The 16277-nt window shown below is 36.9% G+C and overlaps 2 protein-coding genes across 2 annotated transcripts in view; one reads left to right on the forward strand and one right to left on the reverse strand.

The window, feature by feature from the left end:
- The window catches only part of nlk2 (nemo-like kinase, type 2), a 43870-nt gene extending 42447 nt beyond the window's left edge, over positions 1-1423 (forward strand). Inside the window, exons 10-11 of the mRNA XM_085479097.1 lie at positions 62-155; positions 1300-1423. Coding sequence (XP_085335223.1) covers positions 62-155; positions 1300-1354 — 149 coding nt within the window. The 3' untranslated portion in view covers positions 1355-1423. The remainder of the gene's footprint in view (positions 1-61; positions 156-1299) is intronic.
- An 11112-nt stretch (positions 1424-12535) lies between these two features.
- LOC146693271 (Na(+)/H(+) exchange regulatory cofactor NHE-RF3-like) overlaps positions 12536-16277 on the reverse strand; it is a 30686-nt gene continuing 26944 nt past the window's right edge. Inside the window, exons 11-12 of the mRNA XM_085429913.1 lie at positions 13445-13528; positions 12536-13031 (exon numbers count right to left, since the gene is read on the reverse strand). Of these exons, the coding sequence (XP_085286039.1) occupies positions 12999-13031; positions 13445-13528 (117 nt within the window). The 3' untranslated portion in view covers positions 12536-12998. The remainder of the gene's footprint in view (positions 13032-13444; positions 13529-16277) is intronic.

Consider the following 16277-nt stretch of genomic DNA (forward strand, 5'->3'; position numbering starts at 1 on the left):
TCACAATGGCTGTACATTAGGATCATTAATAATGAATGATGATTGCGTGTTTCTCTTACAGAAATTATCCATCAATTCATTTTGGAACAGCAAAAGGGAAGTAGAGTACCACTCTGCATTAATCCTCAATCAGCTGCTTTCAAAAGCTTCATCAGGTAGGAGACTCTGTAATTGTTAGCAGTATGAACACACACTAATACTAAATATTGTGTACATGAGTTACAGATACTGTACTGTGCCAAAGTCTTGATCCACCCTGCTTTCTGGGAGCCAGACTTTTTTTTTCTTGAGCAACAGTCCTATAGACTTGCTGAAGGTCTTTCTAAAGGTTTTCTCTGGACATTGGTTGCTTTTTTGTCCCATTTTCAGGCCAGTTCTTGTACCTGAGCATTTTGATGAATGATACAGGAACAACACAGGACGTGATAAATGCATCTGTTGTTCACTTAATCTTCAACAGAAATGCAAGTCAAGGAGATATTTTAGGGAGAAAAGGCTAAAGTATTCCAAATTACACAAGAACTGGACTTAAAATCAGGAATAACAGGTCTTGTGAATGAAATTGAAATTGTCATCAGTATGCACAGAGAATGTCAGGAGAGAGATACAGTGAGTGTCTACAGAAATCTGACTTAGTCATGGTTTGGGGCTCCATATCAGCCTGTGCTGTTGGAGATCTTGTCAAATTTAATTGAATTATGACCACAGAAAAGTACCATCAGCATTTGATCCACCATACACTACCATCTGGAAACACCTAATTGGCAAGGACTTCTTTGTTAGTATGGCAAGGATCCCAAACACACTGCCAATGTCATAAAATCCTGGATGAACACACACATACACACACACTCACATAAAATCTGTAAAAGACCTTTTTCTGGTGTAATAAGCCATTTCCAGTGAGGCCACCATGACTGTCACATTTAAAAAACAGCAAATAAGTTAATGTCACGTGGTTAGTGGCCATATTCCATATTTTGCGCATCATTTTACAGATGAATGAACACAAATGTTTGTACATGAGGCCTAAAGAAAGTAATGATGATAAGCCTGTCTGAATTTGTAAACCTTCCCCACTTACCATGGAAAGAGTCAGACATCCTATTGAGAAGATCAGCAACATGCCATTGTGAACTAGCATGCATGTGGCTCCTCTAAGTAGTACACTACTATCATTAACTCTAGCAGTTAACGTTGGTGGTATTAAACCTTTGTGTCCAACTAACAAATGTTTTACTCTCAACTAAATATTGCTAATATTAACTCCTTTCACTTAATGCCCTGTTTTTTGAACAGCTCCACAGTGGCTCAGCCCTCTGAAATGCCTCCATCTCCGCTGGTGTGGGAATAGCTACTGTTTTGTGTCGTTATTTTTCCTGACTGACAAGCTGCTAAACTGGGAACAAGAAAGGGTCTCAGTGTCTTCTATCATCTGTGTAGCATTTCACTGGAGAGCAGGACTCACAGGTCTGCTGGGTTTATGCTGAAAAATGGAATCAAAGAAAGGTCCACTGATAATTGCTTTATGGAAATTAATGACAGAAAAGCTCTGTATAATGCTTTGTACAGAATTTTTCTAAACAAACTGAGAACATACACACATCATATATATATATATATATATATATATATTTGTGTGTGTGTGTGTGTGTGTGTGTGTGTGTGTGTGTGTGTGTGTGTGTGTGTGTGTGTGTGTGTGTATATATAGTGTTTGTGCACAAATTATATATAAAATGTATATTTTACAAATTCTGCAATCACCATCTCATTAATTTAGAAAACTAGGCTACTTTGCACCCGTCATTTCTGTCATTTCTGCATTATTTCCAACCACACTTTTTATTCTGACAATCAACTGCAACATTATTATTATGGGCAACTGAAAATTTCCCATATTTTAGAATTTTTACAAATTTGCTCTCTGTAGCATTATTGTTTTATTTATTTTTAATCATTTGTATTAAAAAAATGTCGCCTTGTGGCCCCACTGCATATTTGACAGTTTTCATTTATTCATTCTTTTGACAGAAGGGGTGCTAATTGATTTTGAACAATTTTGCCTATTTAACGTCTGATAAAAAAAATAAAATCAAAACCTAAGACCAACATATTCTAAATAGTTCTATTGAAAACACAGGGAACAACCAAACATGGAGAGATTTGGATTTAAATACAGGCAACTATATGATCCATCTATTTATGCTGTGAAAGTTTTTTTGTTTTACTTGTTCCAGCACATCAAAATTGTGATAGCTTGTCACACAGCCAATTTAGACCAAATGTTTCCTGATTAATTACTCATCATCTTCTCATAGCGTCCTTCTATGTGGAATTAGTTCACCTTTTGTCATTTGCTTACAAAACATACACCATGGGATGTCTGTTGTCTAAGAAAGATACAAAAGTTTCCTCCCTTTTAGTAAGTTTCAGTTAAATTAAATTGCTACAGTGGATTTTGAAACTATCTGTAGTTTTCACAGAAAATTCATTGAAATGTTTAAAATGGAAAAATGGAAAATGCTTACAGGAAAGTAATTATTACTGATAATGTTTATGTCAAGTTTTCCATTCACATATTAAGGTTTTTCATTCACACACTGCCTGAGAGTTGCCAGCCATATTAGATGTGATACAACAGCCAGTTGCTAGTGACTGGATGACAGTGGTCTCTGGAGTTTCATGGCTCCTGCTGGGTTAAATATGACAAAGAAAAGAAAATGCTGCACCAAAAACTTCCCAGTGATTGTTTTATTTGCTAGCAACCATATTGCTGTGGTTGCCTGTAGTTTTTCATATTTGTCTGTAAATACTTGCTTACTACTATATAGAGAAGCAAATCTACAAATCTACAAGTAGGCAAATGGTTTATTGTCGCCACTGGCCGGGCCGGTGGTGTGGACACACCAGTTTGTGAATGCGACAACTCGAGAATGAGGTGACATGGGAAGTTTAAAATTGATAGGTGCTGATATTAAAAGTTAGGCTCTCAGTTTTTTTGAAAATCTTGTAAATGCGATAACTTGGGATTTTGAATAAGGCAACATAGGATTTTGAAATTGTTACCACAGGTATCTAATAGGAGGCTGGCAGGTGGCACTGGCAGTCACAAGTATTTTTTTCTATGTTTTGTCTACATGACAGTCTAACAGTCACACTTATTCATCCAGTGAATACATCGGTATCGGCGCTTTGAGTGCTCAGAAGAGTAGAAAAGCGCTATATAAGAACCAGTCCATTTACCATTTATCATCGGTAGCAGCTTGGGATTTAGTATCTTGCCCAAGGATACCTTGGCATGCAGGCTTGAGCAGTCAGTAAAAGAACCACCAACCTTTCGAGTAATAGATAACCTACTCTACCTCCTAAGCTAAAACTATTACCTTCACAGCTTCACAGTAATAGTTGTGTTTAAATAGGCAAACCTTTTACTTTGAAGACAAACAGCCTCCTTTTCCAGTTTGTGTCGCACTTTTCTGGTTTCACTGCAGTGCAGACAGTAGGTGGAAAGTGTTTCTATAAGTCGGTCACATCCATTCAAAAAATATACAATATCATCATAGTGACCAAAGCAATCGTTAAGTTTTTGGGGAATACACATTTTTCCTTAGCAGGGGGGTCACCAACAGGTCTTTCAGCTAGTGTGACTGGGCCTTCAGTGATCATTTTCCCAGGGACTGCTGTCAACCTCCTACAACTCACGATCAGTCAGGGAACACCTTTTCCTTTATTACTGGTTGTAAACTAGTCTTTCGCCCTGTGTAAATAGATTGTTAGCCAAATGTAAGACAATGTAGACCTTGAGTCGGCATTGTCACCATACACCATGATTGTCACATTTCCAAAATAGCAAATAAGTTAACTTAAATAGTTAGTGGTTATATTTCATATTTTGCGCATCATTTTACAGATGAATGAACACAAATGTTTGTACATGAGGCCTAAAGAAGGTAATGACAATAAGCCTGTCTGAATTTGTAAACCTTTTCCACTTATCATGGAAAGAGTCAGACATCCTACTGAGAAGATCAGCAACACACCATTTCTGATTGGTAACATGAACTTGGGTAAAGTGTTCAGTTCTATTTAATTTCTGTGCAAAATGAAATGGAATTTGCAGTTGAAAATATATATGAAGAGATCATTTTGGTGGCGCTGGTGAATGCTCACTTGCATGCTTCATGAAGACAAGCTTTTTAATGAATAGGAAATAACTTTAAGAATGAATTAGCCTAAAACCCTGCTTCTAGACTAGACAATAAAATAAACTCCTCTGATGCATACGAGTGACTGTAATGATAAAAAGAACAAACAATTCTACAGTAATATTTCTACCCCCTCGTTTGACCATATCAGTTATACTACTTATAACGAGTTCAGTCATCACATATAGTCCCATCAGACTGACTGAAAAACTGTTGTATAATGAAGGAATGTGTTTTATCTACATATGTGCCTCCTAAAGTTCCCCTCTTGGACATTCTCAGTCAAGGTGAGCTATTTTTTTTTTCCCAAAAGAGTCTGAAGAGAATTATTTCTTATTAAAAATAACCTAGAAGCTTGCACTGAGCTGAAATATATCAGGTTTCCATTGTTCTCTGTAACCTTTGCTGGACTTGCTGTGTACTGTACACTTTCTGCACTGAAACAGAGCTGATGCAAGTCCGAGTGTTTATGGTTCTTCATAGTCTGGGTCCTATTTAAGTGGACTTGGCTATTCATTATTTTCCATGAGCACATTAAAAGTATAGCTTTTCTGTTGGGACATCAGCAAGCTCACAAGTCTCACAAGTGAGACTGTAAGTTAATCTAACCAAAGCCATGTGAGCCACATTTTTTATCCTACCTTTTAACATCCTTACATCGCCAGCAGGAAGAAAAGAGCAGAGGGTAAATACTGTCATGTAATTAACTTTAACAGTTAACAAACACATTGACACTTTTTAAAAAGTTTTTGCAGGCAAGAAATTGTCATTGTCATCAATAGGCTGTTGTCTGCAGCAAGACTGCAATATGACAAGGTCTGGTGACAATACAATAACAAAATGCAAAATACATTTCAGAGACTTCATGTCAGAAATGGCATGTATATATATATATATATATATATATATATATACATATACACACATATATATATATATATATATATATATATATATATATATATATATATATATATATATATATATATGTATATATATATACATATACATATATATATATACACATATACATATATATATACATATACATATACATACATATACATATACATACATATATATATATATATATATATACATACATATACATATATATATATATATATATATACATATATATATATATATATATATATATATATATATATATTAGGGGTGCAACGATGTTCGTATCGATATTGAACCGTTCGATACAGTGCTTTCGGTTCGGTACGCATATGTATCGAACAATACAAAATTTGTAATTTCTTTTATCAATTTTCCTTCTGACGATGCTGTCTGTGTTGAGCGCTCAGTGAATCTGTGTTCGACTACTCCTCCTAGGCTGCACTGTCCAGCGCAGATCCACTGAGCGCTCAACACAGACAGCATAGTCAGAAGGAAGAGCGCAGGGCACCTCCCCCACCCTCATTCAGATCTGGCGTTTGGAATTATTTTGGTTTTCATGTGACGTATGACCCTGAAGGTAAGCGAGTCATGGACTAAAGTAAAACAGTATGTTGGATGTGCCATGCAATGCTCAATTACATTGGTGTGAACTAGTGTGCTAGCGCAGTTAGCTCGTTAACGTGTTGGCCGTCTAGCCCCATGCACGGAGCGATCGGCGGTAGCTCGTTAACGGAGATTTACCGTGTTGTGGCGTTAAGGTCATTTCAACGAGATTAACCTGAAAGCACTAGTGGGAACACGACGAATATGACTGCACATTTACGCCGACATCATCCTAGTGCAAAGACAAGTGGAAGCAGACAAAAAAAAGCAAGCATGCTACTAACTTTAGCCGAGTCATTTAGACAGCTGTTAGCACATGATTCTCCTTATGCTGCTGAGAATATAGCCCAGAAGTAGCGGATAGTATAGCTTTTATTTTGGAAAGAGCCATTTCTCTCTAATAAACTCTCTTTTCCAAAGATGAGTGATTCCTCAATCAGATACAGGGCTCGCAATATCGCTAGCCCGACGTCCCGGAGCTAGCGATTTTTTCAGTCGGGCTACCAAAATCTATCTCTTCCCTGAACGTCAGGCTATTGTAGGAAAAATATATGTCAATGCTTTTGCATTCTTTCAGAAATGTAGCTGGGTAATTATGTCATTGGCATCGGTGAGCCACTGTCAATATGTGACATATTGAAATCGCGTTTGAATTTGCGCTTGTTTTTTTGCTTTCACTTTGCAATCGCGTGAACTGTGTATAGAGAGCGACAGCACTGATTGGTGAGTGATGATAATTTGTGCACCAATTCCTCTGACATCGTCTTATTAATCGTTAGCTTACTATGCAAACATGACAAGTGAAATCTCCCGCAGCAAGCTTAAACATGTGAGAGGTTGATCGCGCAGAGAATCGCTGAGCTTATGTGAGTGAGTGTGTAAAAGCATTTCAGTTCTGCTGAGCCAAATAAGACAGGTCAGGGTGAAGAAGTGACAGCCAAAGAAAAGCTTACCACAAAACGGAGAAGTTATGACAAATCAGACTATAAGGCAAAAAGAAAGTGCAGCTTTATGGTTTCATGGACAAAAGAATTTCTGTGGCTGCGATATGACGAGCTATATAACCAGGGCTGCACATAAGTGGTCCGCAGGTGCGCATTCGCTGTCAAAATAAAAAACACGCACAAGGGTTAGGGTTAAATTTAAAAACTGTACTTTTGAGTTCGAAAAAATATCGAACCGTGACACCAAAGTATCGAACCGAACCGAACCGTGAATTTTGTGTATCGTTGCACCCCTAATATATATATATATATATATATATATATATATATATATATATATATATATATATGAATTGGGTCAATACAGTAAAAAGAAAATATGCAGAAAAATAATTAAAATTTTAATTCTTTGGTGAGCCACTGACTTTTTGGGTGGTTGTTGGTTAGCCAAAGCAAAGCGTTGTTTGTGTGTTATCACATATAGATGGTTGGAATGGAACAGCAACGGAAGAATCAGACTTAGACTGGGAAATACATATTCAAAAAACTAAAATCATAGTGAGCTAAAGTAGCTTTCTTCTGGTGAGAAGAAAGCTTTTTCATTAGAAGGACCAATCGGAACCTGTCAAAATACAAAGTAACTGATCTGGTGAAAATGAGTGACTGGCAGTTAAACCAGCAGTAAATTTTGTTTTAACCTTGTTCTTTCTACTTGAATCTGTCATCACATACTATAGACATTCTTCAAGAATTGTACTGAGCAGCTCTTCTCAGACAGGAGAAAAGTAGCACATGAACATCTCAAAAATGACATGGTCTTTTCTACATGTTTTTCCCTAGATGGTAATCCAGTGCAAATATGTGCCCCTGCTCTTTCTCATGTGTGTACACTGTCTTCAGGAGAAACAAAGTTTTTGACGTAATTTATTTAATATATTTTTAGACTTGTTATCAATCTGTTCTTGTGTCCTATGGTATGCATTCTTTTCACACCTCAGAAAATAACTATGTATATATATGTTATATAGAGAAGCAAATCTACAACAACCTACAAAAAACACACAAAAAAAACACTGTATAGGGATTGTATTAGCCTGTACATTTCTAAGGCTGTGAAAAAATTTTTTTAAAAACTTGCATACAAATGTATATATTTTCTTGATTTTTACCCTGCAACTAGGATGTGGACAGAAAATCCTGTAACAATTAAAAGAAATGCAGTCATCTTAACTATAACTTGTGTGTACAGCAGTTGTAGATATGTCTAAGAAAAATGCATTTTTTGTTATTATTTTTAATTATTTTGTCACGGCAACACTGTGAATATGTATATTAAGAATTCACCGTGTTGGTCTCTACCTCTTGAGCTCAATAACTTGGCATTGTTTACCTCCACACATTTCTGATCATGTGGGGATGAAATAAAAAAACAATATCAAAAAAACACTTGAATGTCCATTCATGCTTTTATACCGAAATAATAAAATATTCTGCCCCTCCACATACATCTTCTGACAGACCTTTCTTGCACTCTGTAATACAAAACCTACCAGTAGCCAAGGGTTACCTGACTGTTAGATGTTCTGACCATGATGGTTGCATTCAAAGCTCAGTGTCAGGGACAGTAGTGTCAGCAGTTGAGGTTCCATCATCCATAATTTAACTAAGAGGTGCCCTTATGCCCTGTAAAATCGAATTAGTTCCCAGAACTAAAGTAAAGCTCACTTAAGATAACTAAGGACAGCTTATTCATTGCGAGTACACAGTACTAAGAATAACTTGATATTTTTGAGTGAGCAATACTAATTGTTTACCCTACTGATAAACATTTCAAGTTCTACTAAGTTAAAAAAAGAAATTGTGGTGACTTACTATTTTTAATTTTCCTTACATACAAATAAATGCAGCTAAATCACATTATGTTTTATCATCCTTAAACTTAAGAGATTTCTAGTACAAGTATGATTCAAAAACAAAAATTAAAAGCACTTGCAATGCAGTTAAAATTATCCCAGCCTTTTTTTCAAATGCAAAAAAGTATGTCAGCCAACATACTGGACACTGTTATGTTTAACAACAAATAAGTATATTCCCATTCCCCCATTAGATTTTAAATATTAGTACAATTAAATTGTATGTTTATTTGTTAAGATAATTTAAACCTTTAATAACCTTACACTGAGACAAATTCTCAGATTTAATTATTCTGAAACTAAGTTAAAGCTTCCCATAACTTTGTATTGCAAGTTACATTGCTGATATAATCAGTATAAAATGTATTTATTGTTCAGCTCAAACAACACATTTGTTTTGCATTCAAACACAGGAGCTTTGTGTCTTGTAACATTTTAAGGATGGTTTGTTTCCATTCTTGGCATTACTGCCTGAATGACTGCCATGGATTTAGACGATCCAAATGTAAGTGCCTCAATGAAGTCTTTGACATTGTTGCAACTTCCCTTAAGGGCAGTGGATGTGGGTTGGAAGTGCAATGACCTCAAACCTGCAGGTGACCATCTTCACTGACCACACACCTTCTGTGACGGAGGGCTTATCACTACTGGTGTCCTGGAAGGAAACAATCGTATTATTGTATGGTCGACCTTGCAATATAAAGCACCTTGAGGCAACTGTTGTTGTGATTTTGCACTGTATAAATAAAATTGAATTGAATGTAGAACACCAACTTATTTGGCTTTTTAAAAAATGTATTTCTGCATTTCCTATAGAACAGATCTCAAGTTAGACAAACTAGCTGTGTGATTACATTATTAGTAAAAAATACTGTAAATTTGATATAAACAATTGTGGCACCTCAACTTGCTTCTTTCGATGTGGACGAGTAGCAACTCTACTCTACCCCTCTTGAATGACTCTTCACCACAACAGACTGGTATAGCGTCCACATCACTGCAGCTGCAGCAACATCCATCTGTCGATCTCTCATTCCTCTCTTCGTTCACTCGTGAACAAGACCCTGCGATAAATAAACTCCTTCAACCGGGGAAGCAACTCATCCCTGATGCAGAGTAGGCACTTCACCCTTTTCAGCTGAGGACCATGGCCACAGATTTTGAGGGGGCGATGTAGGTAGAGTGTTCGCCCCATGATCGGAAGGCCGGGGGTTCAAATCCACCGAATTACTAGCCTGAGGTACCCCTGAGCAAGGTACCTTCTCTACACACTGCTCCCCTGGCACTGGATTGATGGCTGCCCACTGCTTCACTGAGTGAATGGGTTAAATGCAGAGGACTAATTTCCTACTGGATTAATAAAGTATGCATTGTACATTGTCATTCCCACCATTCCACACTCAGCCATCAACTGATGTCTAACCAATCCTGACAGTACCCCTCTTCAACTTGATGTGATTATCACCACGACAGGCACCAACCATCTTGCAGCCTCAGCTCCTTCCAGGAGCATCAACATTGCCCATTCCAATTCAATGTTCCCAGCCTCTCTCAGAATGCTTTCAGGTGTGCTAGGTCTGTCTGGCATGCGCCCCTGGCACCTGATCCAACTCACCACAAGGTGAAAGAACAGTAAAAAATAAAATTTCCCAAGCCAAAGCACAAATCAAAATTGAAGTAAAACAGGTTGGTTTAAAGTATGATTAAAGTTTAGCACGATCAATGATGATTATTAATATTTTGGAAAACCAAAACACTTACCACCCAGTTGATGTCTTCTTGCATGTGTTTGATGTAATGTGGGGAGTGCTGGCCCAGAGCCTCAAAGAAAGCAAGCAGAGGGAGAAAAAAAAGAAAATTGTTTGGAAGCTGAGATTGCTTCTTATTGACTTTGCAACCATTATAGCTTAAAATATAGAAACACAATGTACACCTCATACTAACTAATTAGACTAGCACATATACTTATTAATAAAAATAATAGAAAAAAATAGTCATTTAAAACACTATCTACTACTATGTCTGAATGTGTGGTATTGCCAATGTCAGTTTAGGCCTAAAGAGATGTGTGTTATAAAAAAAAGAGACCACCTAAATTAAATGAAATCATTACATGCTTGTTAAAAGCTAACTTCCAATATATAGTTTCTAAAAAGCACAATAACCATTGTATGTATATTTATATTTAACATAGTCTACCCCAAAATGTTTCTGATGATTCAATAGTAGAGTTTAACTAATTTGTTTAGAAGAAGCTAAATTACTTTTCAGCTATAAAGCCCAATTAGATTGTAACCCTAATCTGGTTTATAGCTTTTGAATTTCACAACAAAACATGAATCTAAAATACTATTAAAACTAACAAATACTAGTATTATTTAAAATGAAATTAAACAGAAATGTTGGTTAAATGTAAAAATAGCTTGCTAAAGAATGGCTAGATTTGACATTAACAGATGCCACAGATATTCAAAAGCAGCAACAAAGCATTAGAATAAATGCCGGGTCTAAGAATATACAGTTAATATGTTATAAAAGTCCATATGAATTAAAACAAGCCGAACCCCTAAGGGCTGCACCCTCTGGAAATGTTTCGTCTTGGCTTCTGCAACGCTTACTTTTCTATTTCAAATGAGCAACAGTAAATTTGCTCAGTCTTTTATATAAGGTTTTTAAAGCTGTGGGGTTAATTTTTTAACCAACATGAGCCGAGAGGCAGCACTGGCTAGCTAGCAACTTCATAAAGTGCTAAACTGCAAGAAGGCACAAAAACAGTTTGAATGAGAATAAACATTTACTCACTAAATCAGTGGTGATACGCTGATTGACATATAAGAAATGTCAACAATACAGGTTTGCTCAGCATATTTCAGAGAAAAAAAGGCATGCTATGAACATGTGGATTGATCTGTGCAAGGGATGAGGAAAGCAGTGACATGGCATTTTCAAACCATATCATTTTTTCCTTCCGCTGAAGAGAGACTGCCTCCAGACGGGAAGAAATAAAAGCATGGATGACTGTTTCGAGGTGCCTTGAAAGAAAAGATTTCACTCTTGCCAGTTGCCTTAAATGATAAAAACTGGACTTCACCACTGCTCTAATTTGGCTGTCCAATTTAAAACCAAGGTTCAGTAATAACAGGTTTAAAATAAACTTCCAGGGGTCCCAAATCAACAGAGGACTCACAGTGCCCACTAGGTCCAAACACCAACACCTCTGTTTTCTTTTCATTAAAATTTTAAAGTTTAAAGCCAACCACACTTTAATGTCATCTAGACATGCCAAAAGAGGTTTGATGGCGATGCCATCCTTCTGCTTTAGTGGCAAATAAATTTGGCATTCATCAGCATAACAATGAAAAGCAATCCCTTCCCGTCTAAGGATGGAACCCAGAGGCAATAAATGTAATAATAATTATTGTTAATAATAAATAATAATGAAATAAAACAAAAGAAAATGACCATACCATATGGTTTCATTTTCAGTTTTGAGGGCATTTGTATGAGCTGAGATGCAGTCTCTCAATCTAGTCCTTTGTTTTTGTCTAAAAACAAAAACAAAAAGCAAATCAAAAATTGATTAACTAATTAATACTTTTAGTTGTACTATGCACAACTGGGTGACTTATTTTTTTATATACAAAGGTCCAAAAGTAGTATAAACTGTCAGATAATGAAGTAAAATATAAAGCATAGTGAAGCAACAATAGAGAGCGGTGTAAAAAGGGAAGCTCAAGTAAAGTAGGTAACTGTGAATTTAACCTACTTAAGTTATTATTTATTAGATCTTTTATTAGATATTTGCACACAAAGAAGGCAACAGCACCACAAAAACATTCAGGGGGTTTTGTGACTCGAATTAACTGAGGTGACAAAACAAAAACCTGTGGACTGAATGAATAAAATACAGAATCTCTATGCACCAATGGCACACAGTACAATAATATATTTTGAGATCGTATATGAAATATCTAGGAGTATATCCATCCACGGTGCATTCTAAAGTTTGTCATATTATATAGATAGCACAGCATGGGGATTTAAAAAGAATGGGCCTGCAGGTCAGAAGTGGATGCAGTTTGGTCCACTCAGCTTTGCCAAGTGTGACAATTGCAGCGAAGTAATTATTCAGTTTTCAGTAAACATGATGACACCATTACTACACAGGAGATGAGTAATTTGTGATTTTATAACTACAAGGATGTAAAATACTGCTGTTTTGTTGCAAATCTGGTGTTCAGTGTCCAAAATTCACATTATATGATCAAATCAAAAGGGAGGCTGCCCATAACCAAGCAGGCCTGAATCCAGACGAAGACATTGTCTTCAGTCACATCTTCATCAGCTGTTAAATCTTTACTTTCTTCAAAGTTAAGCTCTGTCCACAGGATGGCCTTGGTCACTTCTATTTTTGTTCATTTCCATCACAAGTAAACATAATGTGTTCTCTCAGAAATCTGTAAAATATAGCAAATGTCATAAAACACAATGCAATGCAAACCACAATTAATTTTGTAAATTGTCTATATTTATATGCTAGAACATCTCATTAACAACATAAATAATGACTTGAGCTTGGCAAGAAGACAATTCTTCAGCCAGAAAGGATTATAAAAATGAAGTGAGACAGCCATCACAAATAGTATGTTTTAAACGTGGTCTTTAATATGAATATAATTTTGTTTAAAAAAAAATGTATCTTGTTAACAAAATTGTTAGCAATTAACAATTTAAGATATATTGTTCATTATCACCAGGCTGTCACCTGGTAAGAATGAACCACCAGAGCATTTAATCACAAGAATATCTTGTAGACATTATGTATACAAAGACATAATGAGGGGAGCAGTCCATGAAGGACTTAATATACCTTGGTCAATGGACCTAAATCTTCAGAGAGTTCTCTTGTGAAGTAACTAGATTCCGTGCAGCATTGACTGTGGCCAGTAGGGTCCTACAAGACAAACCCAGAGTCAAATCTAGATTCCTTTTGATTTTTGAATGCACTTGAACTGAATTGAATTAAAGATAAACTGTTGAACTGGGCAAGCCTACTAGCAACTTCAAATAATGTCAATCCAAAGACAGTGAATCATTTAAATCATATAAGTATCTATCTATCTATCTATCTATCTATCTATCTAGATAGATAGATAGATAGATAGATAGATAGATAGATAGATAGATAGATAGATAGTAGGGGTGCAACGATATTCGTATCGATATTGAACCGTTCGATACAGTGCTTTCGGTTCGGTACGCATATGTATCGAACAATACAACATTTGTAATTTATTTTATCAATTTTCCTTCTGACGATGCTGTCTGTGTTGAGCGCTCAGTGAATCTGTGTTCGACTACTCCGCCTAGGCTGCACTGTCCAGCGCAGATCCACTGAGCGCTCAACACAGACAGCATAGTCAGAAGGAAGAGCGCAGGGCACCTCCCCCACCCTCATTCAGATCTGGCGTTTGGAATTATTTTGGTTTTCATGTGACGTATGACCCTGAAGGTAAGCGAGTCATGGACTAAAGTAAAACAGTATGTTGGATGTGCCATGCAATGCTCAATTACATGGGTGTGAACTAGTGTGTTAGCGCAGTTAGCTCGTTAACGTGTTGGCCGTCTAGCCCCATGCACGGAGCGATCGGCGGTAGCTCATTAACGGAGATTTGCCGTGTTGTGGCGTTAAGGTCATTTCAACGAGATTAACCTGAAAGCACTAGTGGGAACACGACGAATATGACTGCACATTTACGCCGACATCATCCTAGTGCAAAGACAAGTGGAAGCAGACAAAAAAAAGCAAGCATGCTACTAACTTTAGCCGAGTCATTTAGACAGCTGTTAGCACATGATTCTCCTTATGCTGCTGAGAATATAGCCCAGAAGAAGCGGATAGTATAGCTTTTATTTTGGAAAGAGCCATTTCTCTGTAATAAACTCTCTTTTCCAAAGATGAGTGATTCCTCAATCAGATACAGGGCTCGCAATATCGCTAGCCCGACGTCCCGGAGCTAGCGATTTTTTCAGTCGGGCTACCAAAATCTATCTCTTCCCTGAACGTCGGGCTATTGTAGGAAAAATATATGTCAATGCTTTTGCATTCTTTCAGAAATGTAGCTGGGTAATTATGTCATTGGCATCGGTGAGCCACTGTCAATATGTGACATATTGAAGTCGCGTTTGAATTTGCGCTCGTTTTTTTGCTTTCACTTTGCAATCGTGCGAACTGTGTATAGAGAGCAACAGCACTGATCCACAGATCAGTGCTGTTGCTCTCTATACACAGTGATGATAATTTGTGCACCAATTCCTCTGACATCGTCTTATTAATCGTTAGCTTACTATGCAAACATGACAAGTGAAATCTCCCGCAGCTTAAACATGTGAGAGGTTGATCGCGCAGAGAATCGCTGAGCTTATGTGAGTGAGTGTGTAAAAGCATTTCAGTTCTGCTGAGCCAAATAAGACAGGTCAGGGTGAAGAAGTGACAGCCAAAGAAAAGCTTACCACAAAACGGAGAAGTTATGACAAATCAGACTATAAGGCAAAAAGAAAGTGCAGCTTTATGGTTTCATGGACAAAAGAATTTCTGTGGCTGCGATATGACGAGCTAAATAACCAGGGGTGCACATAAGTGGTCCGCAGGTGCGCATTCGCTGTCAAAATAAAAAACACGCACAAGGGTTAGGGTTAAATTTAAAAACTGTACTTTTGAGTTAAAATATATATTTATAATTTTAATAAATGACAAATTAAAAATGCATGAACATTTTTTTGTATCGAAAAAATATCGAACCGTGACACCAAAGTATCGAACCGAACCGAACCGTGAATTTTGTGTATCGTTGCACCCCTAATAGATAGATAGATAGATAGATAGATAGATAGATAGATAGATAGCTTGTAATCACATCTTAGTCACTTCTTTGCACCACATTATTTTTAGATTTTCACACACTTGCATTAGTTCTCCTTACTGGTAAACCTTATTTGCTCTCAATCCCAATTCCTTTCTCCTCACAGACAACCACCACATTTCTTGATGAGGAGCAGCTGTGCGGGACCTGGAACAAAGGCTACCAACTGATTTTAAAATACGCAATAAATATTCAATAAATAATTAAACTTCTTGTGTGCAAATGTTCTTCATGTGCAAATCTATGCTTACAGTCCGATGCTAAATAAAGTGCTAGATAAGGTGCTTTTAATAAAGTGAAAGGTGTGCTCCTAAAGTGCTATACAAATTATAATATAAACAGTAGTAAGGGAGTCCTCTTCCTTACAGAGGCCAATGACTAGAGAGTGATAGAACCACTATCCAGGATGAAATGACAAAGATCCATGAGTACATCAGGAAGATGGCAACAACTGATCGTCTGCTTAGTGAATACCTCAGGCAGCAGAAACCCGAGACAGAAGACAAGCAAGTACAAGAACCATCATAGAAAAACATGCCCCTGCATGGTATGTACCACTAGCAGATAGAAAACATAGCTGATATCGAGAAATCCTACCAATGACTGAACAAAGAACAGAGGTGGGACCAAGTCATTGTTTTGCAAGTCTCAAGTAAGTCTCAAGTCTTTATCCTCAAGTCTCAAGTCAAGTCTCAAGTAATGTCAGGCAAGTCAGAGTCGAGTCTCAAGTCACTGGTGTAAAAGTCCGAGTCAAGTCACAAGTCTGAAACTTTGAATTTC

The sequence above is a fragment of the Copadichromis virginalis genome, linkage group LG14, assembly GCF_057382275.1.
Source record: "Copadichromis virginalis isolate Kocher_CV1m ecotype Utaka linkage group LG14, C_Virginalis_male_GT1.1, whole genome shotgun sequence".
NCBI classification, from domain to species: Eukaryota; Metazoa; Chordata; class Actinopteri; order Cichliformes; family Cichlidae; genus Copadichromis; species Copadichromis virginalis.